The sequence below is a fragment of the Asparagus officinalis genome, chromosome 8, assembly GCF_001876935.1.
Source record: "Asparagus officinalis chromosome 8, Aspof.V1, whole genome shotgun sequence".
In the NCBI taxonomy this organism is placed as follows: domain Eukaryota; kingdom Viridiplantae; phylum Streptophyta; class Magnoliopsida; order Asparagales; family Asparagaceae; genus Asparagus; species Asparagus officinalis.
In genome coordinates, this window is record NC_033801.1 from 6,510,419 (window position 1) to 6,531,875 (window position 21,457).

Below are 21,457 nucleotides of genomic sequence, written 5' to 3' on the forward strand. Positions count from 1 at the left end.
GCTTGTTTAATTTTTTTTTTTTTTTGGTTTTAAAAAAATATCTAAGTACAACCATCTGATTGCTCCAGTGATCATGTGATAATATTTTATAGCTGCTTGTAATATATTGCGATTATAACATAAACATATTTTGATTTCGAGAATGTCATTTTGGGGCTCTCTGCTGGTTTGCTTCTCTAGATGATCAAAAGAGTATTTTGGTAAAAAGGATTGGTATCTCATTACTATTCTAGTGAGAAGAAGGAGAACGACCTAAAAAGAAAAAGTATTGTGGAAATAGTTGGTGCTTGTTAACCAAAAGTTGGATAGTATCCTAATATAAAGTTCTATGTATATAAAAGATAGGAATAGAGACACCCCAGAAAGAAACTTTCGGAAGCAAATCCATCGTGATTAATTCCAGTTGAAGATTATTCAAAGTGCCTAGAAACCAAAATTAATTGTTTTCCAGAATTCGCTTTCCTGTCTATGTATAAGTATCACAAAAAAAAAGACAGAAGCCGGCGTAGAGCTTATACCTACGGTTTGAGATACAACTTAATTATATGATCCAATTGCATGTGACATTTTATAGCATGAATTTGTTCAAGTCTAATTCTGACATGAGTTTACAAAATGAAATATATTTTCAATTTCAAGGAACTATTGTTAGTCTAGATGGAAATAAGTTGCTTCCAAATCTTTATGAGAAACTGGCAGCATACTTTAATTTGAATAATTTAAGAGTCAAAAGAGTGAAGAAAAGTTGACTGGTTTTTCTTGCGCCCTCATTGATTTGTTTGCATAGCTGTTATCAAGCAAAGCTTTTTCACTAATTATTGTGTATTATTGTGCATCTTGTGGTGCTAATTCATTTCATTCCTTCTTTATTGACTATACATGTTTGCTCAAAGTTCTAATTTTTACCTGGCTTTTGGATCCAGATTGATGAGAACGTGATGAGAGAGATCATTAATCACAGTTCACTAAGACATCCCAATATTATCCGGTTCAAAGAGGTCGGCAGAATTCTTTCTTTCATTTTCCGAGTTTCTGAATTGGTTTCAAATACTTAATCAAAGAGCCCATGAAGAATTGACAACATAATTAACTTCCCATCAGTTTTATCAATGTGTAAATTTTCATAAGAATCTGTTTGAGACATTATTTTGAATCACTTGGAGGCGTTTATTCTATCTTAAGTAGGTATTCAGAACTTGTCGTGACGGATGAAAATTGAAAAATGAGATGCATTATTAATTGACAGGGACTAATTTGATCCAAAAGATTAACCCAATTTACATATTTTCCCTTTCGAATTGTATTTCTGATATGAGACTAAACTTTAGCTTTATTGTGCAGGTATTACTAACACAAACACATCTTGCTATTGTCATGGAATATGCTGCTGGTGGAGAACTCTTTGATAGAATCTGCATGGCTGGTCGATTCAGCGAGGACGAGGTAATTATTCTATAAAACGTCATGACATGTTTCCCCCCTATATCATGTTCTAATTTCTCTCTTGGTATCTCTAATTAATTTGGTGCAAATTTCGACCTTCAACAGGCAAGGTATTTCTTTCAGCAGCTAATATCAGGAGTGAGTTACTGCCATTTGATGGTGAGTTATATGCTTAAGTTTGGCTAAACAGCAATTGTATTCTTTCTTGTGTAGTCTTAAGGGTTGAAAGAAACAATCTCGAGATTCATTTTGATTATTTTGTTAGGAAATATGTCACCGTGATCTCAAACTGGAAAACACGCTTTTGGATGGAAGTCCAATTCCCCGTCTTAAGATCTGTGATTTTGGTTACTCTAAGGTATCAGATGCTTATACTCTATATCTGATCTGTGTACCGAAAATTGCTTATGACGTTAGTAGATCTATGTATACTGAATTGTACATGGTCATTTAATTAATTATGCTTTATTATTGCATGTGTTTGCACCTAAACAAAGATTTATGTTAGTAGAGACGGATTAAGAACTACTACTTAAGTAGGTATATATGTACAAGAAAACATAGGCAAAAGAATCGAAAATCAAAAGAAGCTGTGATTTTATACATTCTGATAAAAGACTTGCGGAGTTAGCTATTTATCATTCTTCCACGTTGCTTAACTACAATGCATCTGTCGCTGTATATTGCAGTCTGGTTTATTACACTCACAGCCAAAATCTACAGTAGGAACTCCAGCCTACATAGCGCCAGAGGTTCTCTCTAGGAGGGAGTACAATGGCAAGGTATTTTAATTTTATCCCCTTTTCTATTGTTTACTTTGATAATACATGCTAATATTCCTGTGAGAGTTGTGGGACATGATTAAATTTGTTGGTGTCACATGTGTATGCAGATTGCAGATGTTTGGTCTTGCGGTGTCACATTATATGTGATGTTGGTGGGAGCTTACCCTTTCGAGGACACCATGGATCCTAGGAATTTTAGAAAGACAATAAACGTAATTTACTAACATCTCTTTATTTATTTGTTCGTATTTCGATAAATTTAACATCAAGAGAATTTTTTATTTATTCACTACTAAATTTTTTTCTCTTCCACAGCGAATAATGAGTGTTCAGTACTACATCCCGGATTATGTAAGAGTCTCTCCAGGTTGCAGGCACCTTCTCTCTCGAATTTTTGTAGCCAATCCCTACAAGGTTCTCACTCCAACTCCCCCCCCCTCCTCTTCCCCAAAACTTGTTAGATGACCCCCCAAAAGTTAGGGGATATCTGAAAATAGATTCAGAAAAATTCGAAAGTTTTGAGGGCTAAGTGACATGTCCTAACCTTTTGGGGATTTTGTCAAAAAGTGCTACACTTCTCTGGGGGTTTCGTGAAATTTACGTTTTTATCGTTATTTTCCTTTCTACTAGCCTATTAATTTTACAATGCTTTTCTCTTTCAGAGAATAACCATCCCTGAGATAAAGCAACATCCCTGGTTCTTAAAAAACATGCCAAGAGAGCTCGTCGAGGGCGAAAGAACACGATACCAATCATTAGTGGAGCGTAATAAGCTTAATCAGACACTGGGGGAAATTATGAGGATTATAGAAGAGGCAAGAAAGCCAGCAGCAATTCCTCACGCTCTTCAGAAGCCAGCAATGATACCTGAAAAAGTAGAAGACTCTGATTCTGATGTTGATACTGAAGATGTGGAAACAAGTGGAGATTTCCTTGATATAGAGTTCTGTGATGCTCAGTAGAAGATATTTCACAAAGTTTTTACTGAGGTTGTGGCTGTAAATTTTGCTATGTTTCTCTATGAGGAAGTATTACTATGCCTGTTATTGAGAACCTTGTATGGTGCATAAAAATGCGCCTAGTAGAAAGGTTTTAGTTAAGAGTATTTAATGGACTATCGAGTTTAATTGGTATATATGAAGAGCTTAATTAAGGTTCTAATTGTGTTGAGCATGTTATAACTTTTTGTGAGATAAAAAAAGGATGAAGTCTCTGTAGAAACAGCGACGAAGTTCAAGAAAAAAACGAAGCAGACGAGCATTTGGGCGCAATCCGGTCGACCGCGAAGACAAGTCCGGTCGACCGGAAACGTGCACGCTACAGGGCTGGATTTTGGTCCTCTGGCCGGTCGACCGAGGGTCCGTGCCCGGTTGACTACGAGCAGTTGATGGTGCAGGCTGAATCTACAGCGTTCAGGTCGATCGACCGGCACTTCTTGTGCGGTCGACCGCGACTCGAGTTTGGGCCTGGGTTCGGTTTCCTGATCTGTTTGGATTTTGTATTTGATATAATTACAAACACGATTTGTTTAGGGTAAATATCTCTAAAAGCACAGAAAATAGAGATGTTTTTTAGCAGACTTTGAGAGGGTTTTGAGCATCCTTTGAGAGAAATTGTGAGGGATTTGAGAGCTTGTTTGAAGGTTTTATTTGTGAGATTTTGTGTGATTGTAAACCATATTTGTACTCTCTTTCTTCCTATTAGTGAAATCTCTTCCCTCCTTGCCCCGTGGATATAGGCGCATTGCCGAACTACGTAAAATTGGTGTCTTGCTGTGTGGTATTTGTGTTTGGGTTTGTTGATTTGTTCTCCTATCTCGTTCGATTGTTGTGTTTCGGATTCCGCTGCGCACAACAAGTGATATCAGAGCTTTGGGTTTTGCTTGGGGTTCTATTTGGAGGATTTTGTGCAGATCTCGTTCGAGGAGGTTGAATAGTCACAATGACCGAATCAAGTACATCCGGATCGTCCATAACAAAGGCGATACAAGGTTTGAGCATTACTAACACAAAGATTAATGTTCAAAAGTTTGATGGCAAGATAATTTTTAATTTGTGGAGGTGTCAAGTGATGGATACGTTGGACGCTCAAAATCTAGAGGAGATTCTTGAATTACAAGAGAAACCTGATGATATAGAGAGCAAGATTTAGAAGAAAATAAATAGTAAAGCATGTGGAGTTATTAGATCATGTTTGACGCGATGATATGGATGACAAGGTTTGGAAGAAAAGTAATAGTAGAACATATGGAGTTATTAGATCATGTTTGACGCCGGATTTGTTTTATGATGTGATGAATAATACGTCAGCGAAACGGTTGTGGGAAATACTTAATGAAAAATACTTGACGAAAAACATTGAGAATCGGCTTCATTTGAAAAAAATGTTTTACCAATTCAAGATGAAGAGGAGAGTTTTCATTAGAGAGCATGTCAATAACTTCACAAAGTTGCTGTCGGATATGACCAATGTGGATATCATAGTAGAGGATGAAGACAAGGCGATGTTGTTATTGTGTTCGTTGACAGAGGATGATTATGAAAGTGGAGCTACAAACAGGTAGAAAGGTGAAGGTACTCTGTTCAGATAATGGTGGTGAGTACAAGAGTGATCCATTTTTATAATTTTACCGGGATCATGACATTAGGTGATATTTCACAGTTAGGGGGACACCGTAACTAAACGGGGTGGCCAAGAGATTGAACCGTATATTGCTGGAGAAAGTGTGGTATATGATGTCACAGAGTGGATTAGCTAGATCCTTTTGGGCTGAGACGTTGGTTTATGTAAGCCATCTCATGAATAGGTTGTCGTGCATTGCGATACATGGGAAGACTCCTATGGAGGTAATGTTTGGTTCAGTGACTAGTGATTATGATTTGATTCAAACATTTGGGTGTCCAGTTTACTATCATGTGAATGATGAAAAATTGAATCTGAGGGCTAGAAAAGCAGTCTTCGTGGGTTTTAGAGATGGAGTTAAAGGCTTTAAGTTGTGGGATCGAGAAGACAATAAGATAATCATTCGCAGAGATATCACTTATGATGAGGCTTACATGATGAGGCCTCAGGTCCCTCAGCAGGTGGAGGAAGGCCAGACTAGCGGGATATCATAGGAAGTGGAGGATGATATGACTCAACAGACTTTATATAACACTATATCTATTGAGACTCCTACAAAGGTGACACTGGGATGAGATATGACAAATGTGCAGATGGAGGATACATTGGATGTTGGGACTCAAGAACATGGTCATATTCAGGAGTCTATTACAGCTAACAGACCAAGAAGAGTCATTCGTCGGTCAGCTAGATATGATGATGTGATGGTTGCATATGTTTTATCAGTAGAGGTCGTGATGATTTGGTTCCTTCTACATATAAGGAAGCTGAGCCAAGTTCTAATTCAATCAAGTGGAGGGAAGCAATGGAGGAGGTGATGCACTCTCTTCAGAAAAATGACACTTGAGAACTTGCAAAGCTACCGAAGGGCAAGAAAGCAATTGGATGCAAGTGTGTATATGCAAAGAAAGAAGGATCTTCTGATAGGATACAAAGCCAGATTGGTTACCAAAGGGTATGCCCAACTTGAGGGCATTGATTATAACAAGGTATTCTCACCTGTTGTGAAGCATTCATCAATAATAATACTATTAGCATTGGTGGCGTAGCTGGATTTGGATTTGGTCCAGATGGACGTTAAAAAACAACCTTTCTACATGGAGATTTAGAAGAGAAGATCTATATGTCACCACCGATGGGTTTTAAAGCTACATGCAAGGAAGATTTGTTATGAAAACTGAAGAAATCTTTTTATGGATTGAAGCAATCACCGCGACAATGGTACAAGAGATTGGACAGTTTCATGATTAGGCAAGGGTACACGATGAGCTCATATGACCCGTGTGTGTACATGCACAAGCTACAAGATGATGAGTATATTTATCTATTGTTATATGTTGACGATATGCTCATTCCTTTCAGGAATTTCTCATCTATTAGAAAGTTAAAAAAGGAGTTGTCATCCGAATTTGAGATGAAGAAACTTGGTGAAGCAAATAAGATATTGGGTATGGAAATTGAGAGAGACAGGATGAAGGGGAGGTTGAAGTTGACTCAGAAGAGCTACTTACAGAAAATATTGAAGAAATTCAGCTTTGATGGCAATACCAAGGTGGTGAGTACTCCATTAGTTCTCAACTTTAAGATTTCTGCTAAGATGTCACCTATTTCAGTTGAGGATCGTGAGTACATGTCAAAAGTTTCATATGCCAGTACGGTGGGTAGCTTAATGTTTGCTATGATGTGTACAAGGTCAGATTTATCACAGGCCATGAGCATAGTGTCTAAGTACATGCACGACCCCGGGAAGGGTCATTAGGAGGCCCTGAAGTGGATTCTACGGTATATCAAAGGCACTGTGGATGTTAGTTTAGTATTTGAGAAGAATTGGACAAATATGCAGGATTATGTTGGATATGTGAATTCAGATTATGCTGGGGATCTTGACAAGCGTTGGTCTACTACAGGATATGTGTTTACACTAGAAGGATCACCAGTATGTTGGAGATGTACACTTCAGTCTACAGTGGCTCTTTCCACTACTGAGGCAGAATATATGGCATTGACTGAAGCTGTGAATGAAGCTTTGTGGTTGCATGGGTTATTTGATGGCTTGTGGATTGCATAGGATACCATCAGGGTAAAGTGTGATAGTATGTCAACTATCTATTTGGTAAAAAACCAGGTGTATCATGTCCGAAAAAAGCACATTGATGTCAGGTTCTATTTTGTACGAGATGTCTTAATTGGATGAATGAGACATTATATTGGAGAAGATCCACACAAAGGATAACCTGGCGGATATGTTGAGCAAAATTGTCACTAGGGTAAAATTTGGTCATTGTTTAAAGTTGTTGAACATTCTTCGTTGTTGAGGGCCTTTGGAGGCCATTTGGATGAACCACATGAGGCTTGATTCCTTGGGTAAGAGGATATGTAGGCAGTTAGTTTGATGCAGGCAGTTTGATGAGTTGATACCGACATGGTGGACATTGTTTGAGTTCTCATTTGAATTCCTAACTTGTTGTGGATTGAGTCTGTTGTTATGGATTAATTCTACTTTGTACTGGAAGCAACAAGTGGGATGTTTGGTTGGTATTGGTGTTGGCTCGGTTTTGAGAAAACTTTACCGAGGTAGAGAATTGTAGAAACAACGATGAAGTTCAGGAAAAAATAAAGCAGACGTGCATTTAGGTGTAGTCCGGTCGATCGCGAAGACAAGTCCGGTCGACCGGAAACGTGCACGCTACAGGGCTAGATTCTGGTCCTCTGGTTGGTCGACCGCGGGTCTTTGCCCGGTCGACCGCAAGCAGTTGATGGTGCAAGCTGAATCTTTAGCGTTCTGGTCGGTCGACCGACACTTCTTGTGCAGTCGACCGCTGCTCGGGTTTGGGCCTGAGCTCGTTTTCCTGATCTGTTTGGGTTTTGTATTTGATATAAATACAAACACCATTTGTTTAGGGTAAATATCTCTGAAAGCACAGAAAATAGAGACGTTTTTTAGCAGAGTTTGAGAGGTTTTTGAGCATCATTTGAGAGAGAAATTGTGAGGGATTTGAGAGCTTGTTTGAGAGTTTTATTTGTGTGATTGTAAACCCTATTTGTACTCTCTTTCTTCCTATTAGTGAAATCTCCTCCCTCCTTGCCCCGTGGACGCAGACACATTACCGAACCACGTAAAATTGGTGTCTTGCTGTGCGGTACTTGTGTTTGGTTGTTGATTTGTTCTTCTGTCTCGTTTGTTTGTTGTGTTTTGGATTCCGTTGTGCACAACAGTCTCCACAAGGAAGAACTTCAGCCTGCTACCATTGTCGAAAAAGGTTCTACATATTCATCCGTATTCCCAACTCCGAAAATTCGGACCAAAGTTTGAGCATGTTATAACTTGGTAAATTTTCTAGCTTGGGATTTTTTTTTTACTGAGAAATTAGGAAGCTAACTTAATTTGTTTCCTAAAGAGGTTTTCCTTGTAGAGTGACTCTTTACCATTGTGATATCAACGGTACGCTATGAAAGGTAAATTCACTGCACTAAAACTCTGGAGTTACGTGGAGTGAGGGTTACAATTTGTGCTCTAATTGCACGTCCAAACTCCAAAGTTGAATGATACCTTGCTGGTCTCTTTCAATGCGCCAAACTCCAAAGTTGGTGTGCGTAATTTTCATAGCGTGTGCGCTCAAAACTTGCTGAGAGCTTTTTAAAACAGCATATGCTTGCAATTAGAAGATGACACTATCTTTTTTTCGCCTCTTTTTCCTTAAATGATCCAAATGGAAAACTCTTAACTTTAGTTTTTAAATATGCACCCCATGTCCCCATGCATCTTAAGATGCAAATCAATACAGAGATGTAGGTGTTAACAGATGTTTTTCTAATTTATGACTGATGCGGAGAAAGAAAGTCTAGAGAAGGAGATGTTGGAGAGGGATTTTAATAAAAATTTGTAAATTGGCCTTTAATCTTAATATTTAATATATGGGTATTTTAGTCGTTATCTGATAATATATATGTGGTATTATTTTCTAACAATGTTAAGCGAGGGATAAGAAAATGCAATATTGATGAATTCGAGGGTAGATTAGCACAGATTTAAATTTGAAGAGTAAATTGCAAATATAAGTAATTTGAGGATATATAGGAAAATAACCTACAAGCAAATATGCAGTTAGGAATTTAGGTCATGGGTTGCGGCTGCACCTGTCCTAGCCCATGGATGTGGATACCTTTAAACAGGCCGTAGCAAAGTAACTTTAAAGCAGGAGGTAGCAAACAATTTGGGCCTAAGTAGGAGGTAGCAAACAATTTGGGCCTTTTTATATAGAGTGAAAACAAATTTAATGTAGCCTCTCTTGCCAAAAAGATATTCGTTCCTTTTGCTCCATGTTCTGTTCTTTTGACAGGGACTTGGAAGTAGATGTGCCAATGATTTAGATCCATCTCAAATATGATACTTATCATATGGGAGACACTACAGGCACAACCTTGGACACACTCTCAGCCACAACCCCTCTCCTGCTACAGTGTAGGGGGGCCCATATGAGATTTTTTTTAAATCTCACGTGGGCCCCCCTGCACTGTAGCAGGAGAGGGGGTGTGGCTGAGAGTGTGCCCAATGGTGTGCCTGTAGTGTTTTTCTTATCATATATTAACATCTGGTTACCAGTAACGAATATGAATATAGATATGAATACGTGTATATCTTTGTAACGAAAATTGGTTTTCAGATACAGAAACTAATATACAATGCGGATGTATACGGGGATACAAAACTGATATATGAGGAAATGAGAAAAACAAGTTCATATAACACAAGTGAGTTTATTAATATGTCTGTTATATATGAAAACCTAAGATTAAATCATTTGATCATCAAAATTAACTTCAAAGCAATTAACTTAAAGATGGAAACCATTACAACTATATGACTAATATTTATTCAAATAGTTCAAATACGAATTTGGGTATTTCACTATATATTTTGCATCTGTATCAATATATTATCGAATATATATATAATGATTACAAATATATCCTCCAATATGAATAACTTTTTGCACTAGTACTTGGGACTCTTTTGCTTCGTAGCTGCCCATTTAGATATCAATTTACAGACCATAGTTATTCATTTATGCTTGAAAAAAAAATCATCATATCATTTATTTTTATAATTTTCTTTAAACGATACTAATAACAATTAAAAAATTACTTAACTATTTATTGATTATTGACTAGCATACCGACCCCTTTTTTATGCCCTGGGCATATTCATTTTCCATCCATTCCCTATTAATAATTTGACCATCATATTATACAAGAAAGCATTTTCTACCCCCCACACCCGCGTGCCTTACACGTGCCCTCTACCCACTGAAGACCTATCTCCTCTCAGCGACGAGCACAAATAGAACAAAACCTAACTTTTATCATCAGAACCAGAGAGAAACAATTTTTACCAGAAAAATAGAGAATGGATCAAGAACAGGAGCACGAGGTCTACGGCGGAGATGGAGGCAGACGACGAGATGGCCGCCGCCGATGCCGATGACCAAGATCCCCAATCCTCTAAAGAGGTAGCCCCGAAACCCTAGATTTTGATTTCTTTAGTTAGAAAGTCTGAAGATGGTATCTTGTTGGAGTAGAACTTGGAGGTGATGAAGCAGAGGTTGAAGGAGATCGAGGAGGAAGCTGGAGCCCTGCGAGAGATGCATGCTAAGGTCGAGAAGGAGATGTCTGTTGTTCAAGGTTTGGTTTTCCCCCCTCCCTCTGTTTCTCGTTTTCTAGGGTTTTTGCCGGAGCCGCTTTGTTCGGGATTAGGGTTTCGGTAGTTGGTGTTTATATTCTCGGGGCGTTGTTTTGCTTATGATGAGTGATAGTTCTCCATAGTTTCTGTTGTATTCGTATACCCTTCGATATGGTATCCCTAATATAGGAAACTGCACCAAGTCAAGTATGCTACCATGTAAAAGAGCTTTCGTTTTCAGCGCTTGAAATGTATGGAAAAGAATTGTTGAGGACCCTTATCGAGTCAGTTAATTGAACTAACATCTGAATACAGTGATTGTTAATTGGTAAGTTTCACGATTTGTGCTCTTGTACTTTTTCGTGGAGAGAACGAGTGAGATTGATACCATTTGAAGATTCTTTGGCACATAGATTTTTGAAATAGTGTTTTTCCGAATAGTTCCTCCATTCATTGTTTAGTAAGTTCGGTGAGAATAGACAATAATAAACCATTTAGATACTGTTGTTTAGTGTGATGCCGATGTTGGATGAAAGAAAGATTGCACTATAGAGGAACTCTGCATGTCTAACGTGACATCATGGCATTGTTTTGATAAGTGTAGCTTCCCGTACACTATGTTTTCCGAGAAAGCTGCTCTGTAGTTCAGTTCTTGTATACTTACAGTCATTGTGCGTGCTTTGTTGATTGTGTGCTCTTACAGTCTCTTATTGGAAGATTATGTTTGCTCCTTGGTTTAACATTTCCTTGTGCTTTCACTCTCTGCAAGCCAAGCTGAAAAGGAGGAGGTGGATTCGAGATCGATCTATGTTGGTAATGTGAGGTTCTTCAAGCCATCCTCTCTTCAGTGTTTTGCAGTTTACAGTAATGCTTGCATCTCTTACTTCACTCCTAAATTTATCTAGCAAGAAGTCTTATTTGAAATTTATGTATTACATGATCGGTACAAGGAAAGAATATGTAAATTTTTGATTGCTTAGTGCTGGATAAGTTGACGTTCTTGTTAAATTGTGACTACCATTATACAGCTTCGTAGTCACATCCCATTTTTAATGGATGCACTGCATATTACTCATATTCTTTTGAAGATGTAAGATGACAGATGGATGTTTAATATTGCCGCTGTTATAAACATCTATAATTTATTTAGTTAGAGGTTTGATGCAACGTGGTAACTATTTTAATGATATTTATTTGGAATGAGGTATTTGGTAGCATGCATTTTAGTTAAATGTTAGCAGTAGAACAGTCTTAACTAGTGAAGCAAATTTTCTTTCTTTTTGGTAGTATCCCGTTTATTTTAATCAATCTTGTGAGTATTATGAATTATACTAATCATACCGATTGTTAGGTGGACTATGCTTGCACTCCTGAGGAAGTGCAACAACATTTTCAGTCTTGTGGGACTGTAAACAGAGTAACAATTTTAACAGACAAGTTTGGTCAGCCCAAGGGATTTGCATATGTGGAATTTGTTGAAGTAGAGGCTGTTCAGAATGCTCTGCTGTTGAATGAATCGGAATTGCATGGTCGTCAGTTAAAGGTTTGCATCAATTTGATCAGGTTAAACTTTACAATGTAAACATCCAACTGATTTGGTTGTGGTGCAGGTGTCAGCTAAAAGGACCAATGTACCAGGAATGAAACAGTACCGGGGTCGTCGAGCAAGCCCATATATGGGCTTTCGATCACGAAGGCCTTACATGCCACCTCCATTTTATGCTCCTTTTGCATATGGGTATACTGCTTTCCTTCCATGTTCGTATTTATTTATTATATGCCCTCTAAAGATATGTTTTATTGTATTATATGCTCTCAATAGACATGATTTTGTCTGGTGATATAAGGTGAAATGTTAACTTGTCATGAAGTAGTTTCTCATAGAGCTTATATGGTCTCATAGGCCACTTATACAACACTATGCACAATTCAAAATAATTTGGGTTTGAACATCTTCTTTATGCTCGAAGATCATGATCTACCAGAGCTGATTAACACCAAAGCGTCTTTGCTCCTAGCGTAGTCAGATTGACAAATCTGGATTATCTTGAACTTGAAGCTAATTGACTTCCTAAAGTGAATTTCAGTTTGTCAAGCTTCTTAAGATTAGATGGACATTCTGGAGTTATATCCTGATAGCAACAGCCTACAAGTTCACAGTGGGTATGTATTGAGAGATCGTAATTAAGAGTTGTGATAGATATATTGGATGTCAAGTTAAGATACTGTTGCATCATATGGGATAGTGGCTTATGCATGAAGCTTAATAAATAGTATGGAACTAGGATAAATTTGTAGCACATGGGGCTTTATGCAGATTTCTGGTATAGGATTTCAAGGGGTACCATGTTTAAGGTTTTGATCAATGCCATTATTTGATGTTTATTGTCAGAAAGATGCATCGGGAGCAAAATGGCTTAGTGAAAAAGAATTACCAACTTATTTGGTATACAACAGTATTATAAGTCTATGTTTATGTTGCATGGACATGGACACAATATGATATAACACAAGACACTGTGTTGCCTAGTACTATATGTTTCATACAGAATATTTAGCAATTTATTGAAACAGTTATCGGTTCTTCCTTGTGTTTGCATAAGAATATTAAATGTTCAATATTCTGTTAAGTCATTTACAAGCTTATAGCATAGTCTTTCACACTTTATTTGGATTTTTCCTTTCCTAGTGGCAAAACAGTCCTTGACTGTATTGAGATTAAATGCCTAAGGTCTGCAAATGGGGTCTTTTAGTCAAGGGGGTGCGTTTGGGTCATGCGAGATCTCGGTTCTGAGATTGGGCTACGGTCTTTGTTTTAAAGAGAATCTCTAGTATATGCTCAGGGGAAAAAAATTAGTCATGCATGCCTGCATGTAAACGGTGTTACAAAAATGATTTTATTCATCTAAGAGTGAAAGATAAACAAGTGTGCATGCGTACGTGTGTGCAGCCGTGCATGCTGTAGACCAAGTCAAAAACTCAGGTATAAGCCTTTAAGATAGAGCTCATAGTATGTGCAACTCAAAGTGGACTGAAACAGGAACCAATTAGCATGTAACCAGTGTCACAAGGATGATTTATTCCCACATCTAAGAGTGAAAGATAAACTAGTGTGCATGCGTTGAGGGGAGTATATGACATCTTTGATATATTTTCCATACATCTAGAATAAGTCTCAAATACGTTGAGGGGAGTATATGACATGTATCCATCAAGTACCAGAGTATCAAAGAAACAAATATTTGACAGATATGGATACATCTCTATGAATGGGTTCCCTGCAGCACTGGGATGGGATAACAGACAAAGTGGGATGGTACACCATTGAATGTCTTCCACCTTTATTGATGGGCTCTCCCCTTTTTCCCACATCTCATCCATTCTACTGGATCTCTTAGGTTTTTGATCGAGTTGATTGGTATGACCCGTTGATTTCCGCATTTCGTGGTTCCATTAAAGACTATTTTTCTGAAAAATATAAAACGCTACTCGGAGTACTCAGTGGTTCCGTTGATGTACCGCATTTAAAGTCTGTTGTTTATCCTCATGCCAGCGTTTCACTCTTTTGCCTTCTCTTCTCCTTTCCTAGGCAGAAACTGCAATTGCTACTATTTTGGTCATCTCATTTATTCTTTGATATGTACCTGATTTTTCATATATAACTCCGAGTTGATTTTTGGGTGATAGCATTACTTGCACTTCTTATCATCCATCTCCTTTTTTAACACAGGAAAGCTCCGAGGTTCAGGAGGCCAACACGCTACAGACCATACTACTGAAGGGAACTGTACCATTATCCTCCTCTTTTGGGCCTTGTTGATCATTGTTTTATTTTATTCGGAAATTGGATCGCTGACTCAAAAGTGGAAGAGGGTATCATTTTTCTCTGCAGAACCGAAGATTTCTCCCTAGTCATTCTCACTTTGGGCACTTGAGAAATGCTCTATTCTTATTGCATGCATTTTTCAAGGGCAACACTTCTCTTGTAACTTTACTACTTCCCGCGAGCTGCTCTGCAGTCCCCGCTCAATCAGATACCGTGTTTGTGTCAGGAGCTTCTTTAATATTAGACAGATTCGTAGATTTTGAGTCTTTGTTTCTCTTTGCTGATTGAACTTAGACCAAGTATCATTTGGGACGTGTACTTTATGATTTTTTTTATTAGTAATATGGAAAGAGCAACTTAAAAGGGAAATTTTGATACTTCGTTTGTAGTTTGCATTTTCATTATTTCTTTAGTTTGCGGCACTATGATGTTTCCATCATGACATTATTTCTGCATGGGTCTGACGAGTCCCATAGATAGGTTATAGTTGAAGTGAATGCTTACTGATAGATGATTGTAGTTGAGCCTATTTGCATTGCTCGGATGATATCGTTCTGTTTCCATGTGTTTATTTGGTTTCTAGTCGGTTGATTACAGTTTGAGACTGGTACTGTACCTTAATTTGGGATACACCATGCTAGTAAGTTTCTTGTACTTTAGCGTGCTTATCATGGATTAGTAAGTGTTCTTGGAGGATCCAACTTATTCTCAACCCCGTATGTAAAACTGGATGACAAGCAATTATATGTACTTCAAAATTTATTATTTTCACGGGCTATAATTTATAATTTGAGTTTTTACATCAAAACTATGTAAACTCTTACCCAAATTGATGGTTACCAAATTTTTTTTTTGATGAAACCACCTATAATTGCTTATATGATTTTAATGTCACACCAATCTTTATTTTCAGCCAAAAATCTGTCCATGCACCTGACCAACCAATATCCCTCAAACCCCTCACCGCGCCGCGCCCTTCGCTGGCGGCCTGATTGCCCCCCCCCTCGCTCCCCCCCCTCTCCCCTCCTCCCCAGCTTAACTACACCCCATCTAATCCCTGGTGAGCGTAGTCACATGAATTTCACGTGCCTTCTCTTCATCCTCCTCCCAACCTAAACCCAAATTGATCTCCGACATTAAACACCCTCTCATCTTCTGGTTCTTGTTCTCTAAACCCCCTCTCCTCTTCTTCTTCCCTAAACTCCATAAGAATTTTTGGTTACTTTTCCCAAGTGTTCTTCTTCGTCAATAGCTACTGAATATTCAACAGGTTCTTCTTCATATTCTCATGGAAGATCTATGGACGTTTTGTGCAAATGTAAACTGGGGGCTTCAATGCTAACTTCAAAGATTGAAGCTAACCCATGGAGGAAGTTTTTTAGTTGTTATTTCTCAAGTCATTCAATTTGTGATAAAAAAATTAATTTTTTTAGGCTAAACTACCAAATTGATATTTAAAAAAGACCCGTTTACCACATTGGTTTTTTAGGCTAAACTACCAAATTGATATTTTCCGGCGAAACCCCTCATTCGACCATCATGTGGCCCTTAATGACTGTTATAAAATGCTGATGTTGCAAGGATTAGTGACGTGGATTTCATTAACGGATCATGTGCCGCTCACGTGACCTAAGTAACTGGTTTTCAGAGATCAAAAGCCCTAAATTTGACAGATTGCCCCATCTTCATGCGTTTCAAAATATCGACCGATCAGAGCGGTGGTTAGGGAGATTGTGTCCAAACTTGCAGTTGCTAGTGGTCTTGCTGAAGATTTCATGGTGGGAAAGTGAAAGCGGTGTCTTAGAATCTGGAGGTGCGATATCATCCTCATCGAAAAGACAAAGGTGACTATATTCTGCATTTCTGCATTTGTTTGGTCCTTGATGGAGCATGCGTTTAAAATTTTCTTTATTAAGTGAAATTATAGTAGATGAGTGTTTATAAGTCTTATTTTTAACAAACTAGGGCTTATGTGAATGACATCGAAGTGGATTTTTCAAAAAAATAGGGGTTTTATAAGATTTGGAGCAGAGCAGAATGTGATTATGGTTGTAATTCATTTATGTTTTTGTTCATCATGCAGATGAGTGGGAATATTATGGTTAAATTCAAACATGGTGGTTCTTTTGAGTTTCTAATGTTAGAATAGTACATTAGTGGCTCCTTTGACATGCAATTCATTGCAGAAGACATTCTGTCAATAAACTTATTGAGAGAGAAAAATTAGAGAGTATGGGTATAGTGATGCTTTCACTTTGTGGTATGGAATACTTGGTGGTAGTGTTGGAGCCATCATGCCTCTTCTCTTAGATACAGACTTAGCAAAATTTAAGGAATATGTAAGTAAGGAGAGAGTAATTGAAGTTTTTGTAAATCATTTTGTTAATCAAGCTATTGAAGTGGATATTCCTCCAGTTGAAGATCCTCCGGTGCAAGCTAATCAGCATGAAGTTCCTAACCCCAATGAGTGCACTCCTAAAAAATATAGTGGCTTCAGAGAGAGAAAGAAGATAACCCCTAAGAGAAAGAGGACAACCACTATGAGAAAGAAAACAACATCTAAAAGGAAGAAAGTATTATCAAGATGTGAAAAGGGAAAAAATATTACCACTCAAACTCATCTTGATAAGAATGCATCCTCTACTGATGATGATGACTCAGTAGAGGATAAAATATACGAAATTGATCCAACTGAAGTGGTAGATGATGATGAGGAGTTGGTTGAAAAGTCCAGAAGTAGAAGGGGGGAAAAGATGGTGACTGATGAAGGTCATTCTAAACCTGAAGCTAATATCCCAAAGGGATATGAAAGTGATGATGTATAGATTGATAGTGAAGTAGAAAAGACATTGAATAGTGACTATGAAGAGCTTCATGAGATGAGAGAAAGAAATATTATCCTGTTAACATCGTAGAAGGGTGACATTCAATTCTGGTGCAAGGATTGGAAAGGATTAGCCAAGTCAAACAGATCCAGGACAAGAAAATGAGCCAAGTCAAGAACATGCATAGCATCATGCACATGCACAACATCCACAAGAAAATGCAGAGCAGCCTAGCAAACGAAATGCAGATCAGCCAAATGCACCAAATTTGGAACAACATTATTAAGCAAATGAAGAAACATAAGCAAATGCATAAAGAGCAATAGAAATAAATGCAGAACAACCAACAGAAGCAATTCCAGAATAACCAACTGAAGCAATTCCAGAACAATCAATAAAACCAAATAAAATACAAGATGATGATGATATTGAGGGTTTGATTGTAGGTGGTGCTAGAGCTAAAGGAGCAATACCAAACAATGCAAAATGGCCTAAATACTGGACATCTTATAGAGGAGGATATGAATCAGATCTGAGAGATAGTGTTGATGAGGATGCTTTGGAACCAAGTGAAGATGAAGCAGTAGTTATCCCTAGAAGGAAGAAGAGAATGAAGGAACTAATAAAATACAAGTTTTTCAATGAGGATGTGGACATGAAACAGGTGGAGCTAGAATCTGGATTGAGATTCACTTCAAGAAAGGTACTAAAAGAAGCTATACTCATGTATTCTAGGCAAAAACACTACAATTTGTTCTATATGAAAAATGACAAAAAAAAAAGGTTTCATATTGGATGTTTTTTGTGCAATTGGGAGTTGACTACTGGAGCAAATCTCATAGATAGGATGGCATGGTAAATCAATCATGTATCTCCTACACATACATGCAATAGGACATTCAAGAATAGACTAATAACTGAGAATTGGATTGCTCAAACTTATCTAGACCGACTATTAAAGAATCCTAAAATGAAGCTAAAGGAAATTGTTGCTGATATGAGAACAAATTTTGGTGTAAATGTAAATGAGAGGAAATGTGCAAGGGCCAAGGACAATGCACTCAATTCTATGCATAGCTTAATGCAAATGCAATATGGATTGCTCAAGCCTTACATAAGAGAGTTGTGCAAATCAAATGAAAGCACTAGAGCTGTTCTAAAGGTCCATGATTCAGAACCAGGACAACCAGTTGTATTCATGAGAATTTATATATGTTTTAAATCAATGAGATTGGGTTTCCTACATGGTTGTAGGAGGTTCTTTGGTTTAGATGGATGTTTTCTCAAGCATTCATGTGGAGGATAGTTACTAAGTTCTGTTGGGAGAGATGGAAACAACCATATGTTTCCAATTGCATGGGCTGTAGTTGAGGGAGAAAATAAGAACTCTTGTCAATGGTTTCTTAGCTGTTTGAATGCAGATTTGGAAATGAGGGATGATCAAGGATGGATTGTGATGTCAGATTAACAAAGGGTATGATATAATTTAGATTTCACTTAAATTGTTGTTAGATCTATCAAGATATTGACAATTTATACATGTTCTTACTTGATAGGGCCTTGTACCTTCCATTCATGAAATGTGGCCAGAAGTGGAGCATAGACAATGTGCAAAGCACATATATTCTAACTGGAGAAAGGCTCAAAATAGTAGAGTTTTACAAAGGTAATTTTGGAAATGTACAAAAGCAACTACAATGGGAGAGTTTGCATACGAAGCATCCAAGCCGAGGGCTCTTTCAGAGAAGGCATATGATGATTTCATGGATATGGACCCTCATACATTTTGTAAGTCTCATTTCAAGACCCATAGCTAATGTAACTCCCTAGATAACAATATGTCTGAAACTTTTAAGTCCTTCATTTTACTTGCAAGATTTAAGCCTATAGTATCTATGTTAGAGGATATTAGGCTACCTTGGATGGAGAGGCTGCAAAAAAAAAAAGATGATATTATATAAATTTGTTGGTGGAATAGCCCCTAGAGTGCATAAAAAATTGGAAGAGGCTTATAATGAACAGATTAATTATGAAGTACATTGGAATGGCTCAACAAATGAGGATGATTTTGAAGTGATCCGTTAACATGTAAGTCATAAAATTGACATAGGCAAGAGGACATGTTCTTGTAGGGTATGGGAGTTGACAGGAATCCCTTGCACACATGTTGTAAGTGCAATTTTACACATGAGGAGGAAACCAGAGAAACATGTATCAGATTGTTATAAGAGTGAATGCTACTTACTTACCTTTGAACATTCATTGGGCCCAATGGAAGACTACAAATACTGGGACAAGGAAGGAGAAGACATGATACTGCATCCAAATATTGCTAAAAGGAAGATGGGAAGACCAAAAACAACTAGGAGGAGAGACCCATCTGAAGGCTTACACAACACTTCTAAAGCATCAAGGCAGGGAATCCCACAAAGATGTAGTCATTGCCATTCTAATGAGCATTCAATCAGACATTATCCACTTGCACCACCAAAGAATCAAAGACCTTCAACCCAACAGGATGCACAAGCTCAGACCAATCCCACCACTGATTTAAGTCAACAAAGAAAAAGAGGAAGACCAAGAGGAAGCAAAACTAGAGTTGGCTTATCAACAGATGATTTGACAACAACTAATTTAATTCCTAAAACCTAGTTGTTTATGAGAAATAGGTCTACAAGGGGTGAAAATGCACAGCAAGATAAATGTGAAAACTCAGTTATTAGTCTGTTGTAAGATATATATTTAAGTTAACTTTATTTTTTTTTGCAAAGGTGAAGCTCAATCTTAGACAACAGAACCTATTAGAGGAAGAGGAAGAGGTAGAGGTGGTGTAAGGGGGAGGAGTAGTTAACAAAGAGTACGTCAAGGCTTTGGTGTTTAGCAGGGAGAATATGATGAGATGGTCTTCATGGATCCAACTGTTAGTCAATCACCTATTGTGATGAATGAAAGTCAAAGTGCATCTGAAATTATAGACCAAAATCAACAATCACAACCTTCTACTCAACAACAATGAAGAATACACTTAAGTGGAGGGGACTAAATCTTGTAATTTCTATAATGAGACATATATTTTGAAATGGCATGTTAATGTCATTGTTCTTGGCTTGTTTTTTATTGTATATACTTTGTACTATGTTTGGACAAATTCTATATGTTTTTTGTTATATATACTTGTTTGTTATGGATGGTCTATACGGATTAGGTTTGTACATGTTAGTAAGATAGAGTGTTTTTGCAACAAAATTATAGACAAAATGCTGCCAAATTTGCATATAATGTTGTCAATAAGCACATCAACTTCATTTGCTCAATAAGCATTCATTTAAACAAGAACAACATAAATATAACACCACTACATTAAACATTACATTAACCACTCAAATACAACAAGAACAACATAACTAACATCAAAGTAGCACACTTGTACAATTTAAGAGACATTTTCTGTAAAATAAAAGCATCTCTCGATCTGGCAATCTCTTCCAAACTAGCTACACTTTTATTTTGGCACATAATCACTTTCTTCTTCAACTCGTTGTTCTCTCTTCACAGCTATTGATCTCATACATTAACTGATGATTTTGACGAAAGTCAAATGCGGACTATTGCTCCTGTCTTCAGACAATCCATCAAGTTCATTCATATGAAAATTCAACTTCATAATTTCATCTCGTAGAAGAGGCACTAAATTAGCAACAACTTTACACGTTGATGGGTCATACCACTCCCACAATCCACAATCAATATTCTGAACATTTAGTTGAAACAAAATTTTAGAAAATAAAAAAAATACCCAAACAAAACCAAATCAAACTGAACTCAAACTCACCTTTTGGCATCTGCAAAAACTTATGCTTGGATTTTCTGAAGTAAAGGAGGTTAAATAGATGCAATCTAACTCACACTTACACTTCTTTTCCCCCGAAATTTTTGCTACTTCATTCCACTTTGGAATGAAGTGCAACTTGCTGAATCCTACAACTATTCCACTATTCCCGCCACCGACGCTCCTCCTTGATGGTGCACTTGAGCTTGAAGAGGATATCCTTGAGATCTCCGGAAACAATTTCGCCTATCTCCCCTTAGCTAAAGAAACCCCAATCTGAGTTTTCCCCAAATTTGTTGTGCCCTAGTTCTTCGTTTCATCCCCGCTTTTTATTCTCTCCGAAAATCAGTTAATAAAATCCACGTCATTAATTCTTATCACATCAGCATTTTATAATGGTCATTAAGGGCTACGTGATGTCACGTGAGGGGTTTCGCCGAAAAATTT

The 21,457-nt window shown here is 37.5% G+C and overlaps 3 protein-coding genes across 3 annotated transcripts in view; all 3 read left to right on the forward strand.

Moving 5' to 3' along the window:
- The window catches only part of LOC109820020 (serine/threonine-protein kinase SAPK3-like), a 3,751-nt gene extending 362 nt beyond the window's left edge, over positions 1-3,389 (forward strand). Inside the window, exons 2-9 of the mRNA XM_020386060.1 lie at positions 924-998; positions 1,342-1,443; positions 1,549-1,602; positions 1,709-1,801; positions 2,133-2,225; positions 2,336-2,440; positions 2,544-2,642; positions 2,891-3,389. Of these exons, the coding sequence (XP_020241649.1) occupies positions 924-998; positions 1,342-1,443; positions 1,549-1,602; positions 1,709-1,801; positions 2,133-2,225; positions 2,336-2,440; positions 2,544-2,642; positions 2,891-3,190 (921 nt within the window). The 3' untranslated portion in view covers positions 3,191-3,389. The remainder of the gene's footprint in view (positions 1-923; positions 999-1,341; positions 1,444-1,548; positions 1,603-1,708; positions 1,802-2,132; positions 2,226-2,335; positions 2,441-2,543; positions 2,643-2,890) is intronic.
- LOC109820143 (polyadenylate-binding protein 1-like) lies at positions 10,290-10,630 on the forward strand. Its single transcript, XM_020386240.1, has 2 exons — positions 10,290-10,360; positions 10,430-10,630. The coding sequence occupies exons 1-2, from the start codon at positions 10,295-10,297 to the stop codon at positions 10,613-10,615; spliced, it is 252 nt and encodes an 83-aa protein (XP_020241829.1). The 5' UTR covers positions 10,290-10,294; the 3' UTR covers positions 10,616-10,630.
- LOC109820770 (polyadenylate-binding protein 2-like) lies at positions 11,277-14,733 on the forward strand (the record flags this gene model as incomplete). Its single annotated transcript, XM_020386965.1, has 4 exons — positions 11,277-11,348; positions 11,882-12,073; positions 12,141-12,268; positions 14,261-14,733. Coding segments are annotated over 4 exons (441 nt in total), but the record flags the coding sequence as incomplete, so codon positions are not given.

Coding starts and splice junctions, on each gene's coding strand:
- LOC109820143 (XM_020386240.1), top strand. CDS start 10,295: ATGGAGGCAGACGACGAGATGGCCGCCGCCGATGCCGATGACCAAGAT. Junction 10,361..10,429: donor ATCCCCAATCCTCTAAAGAG/GTAGCCCCGAAA, acceptor TTGTTGGAGTAG/AACTTGGAGGTGATGAAGCA.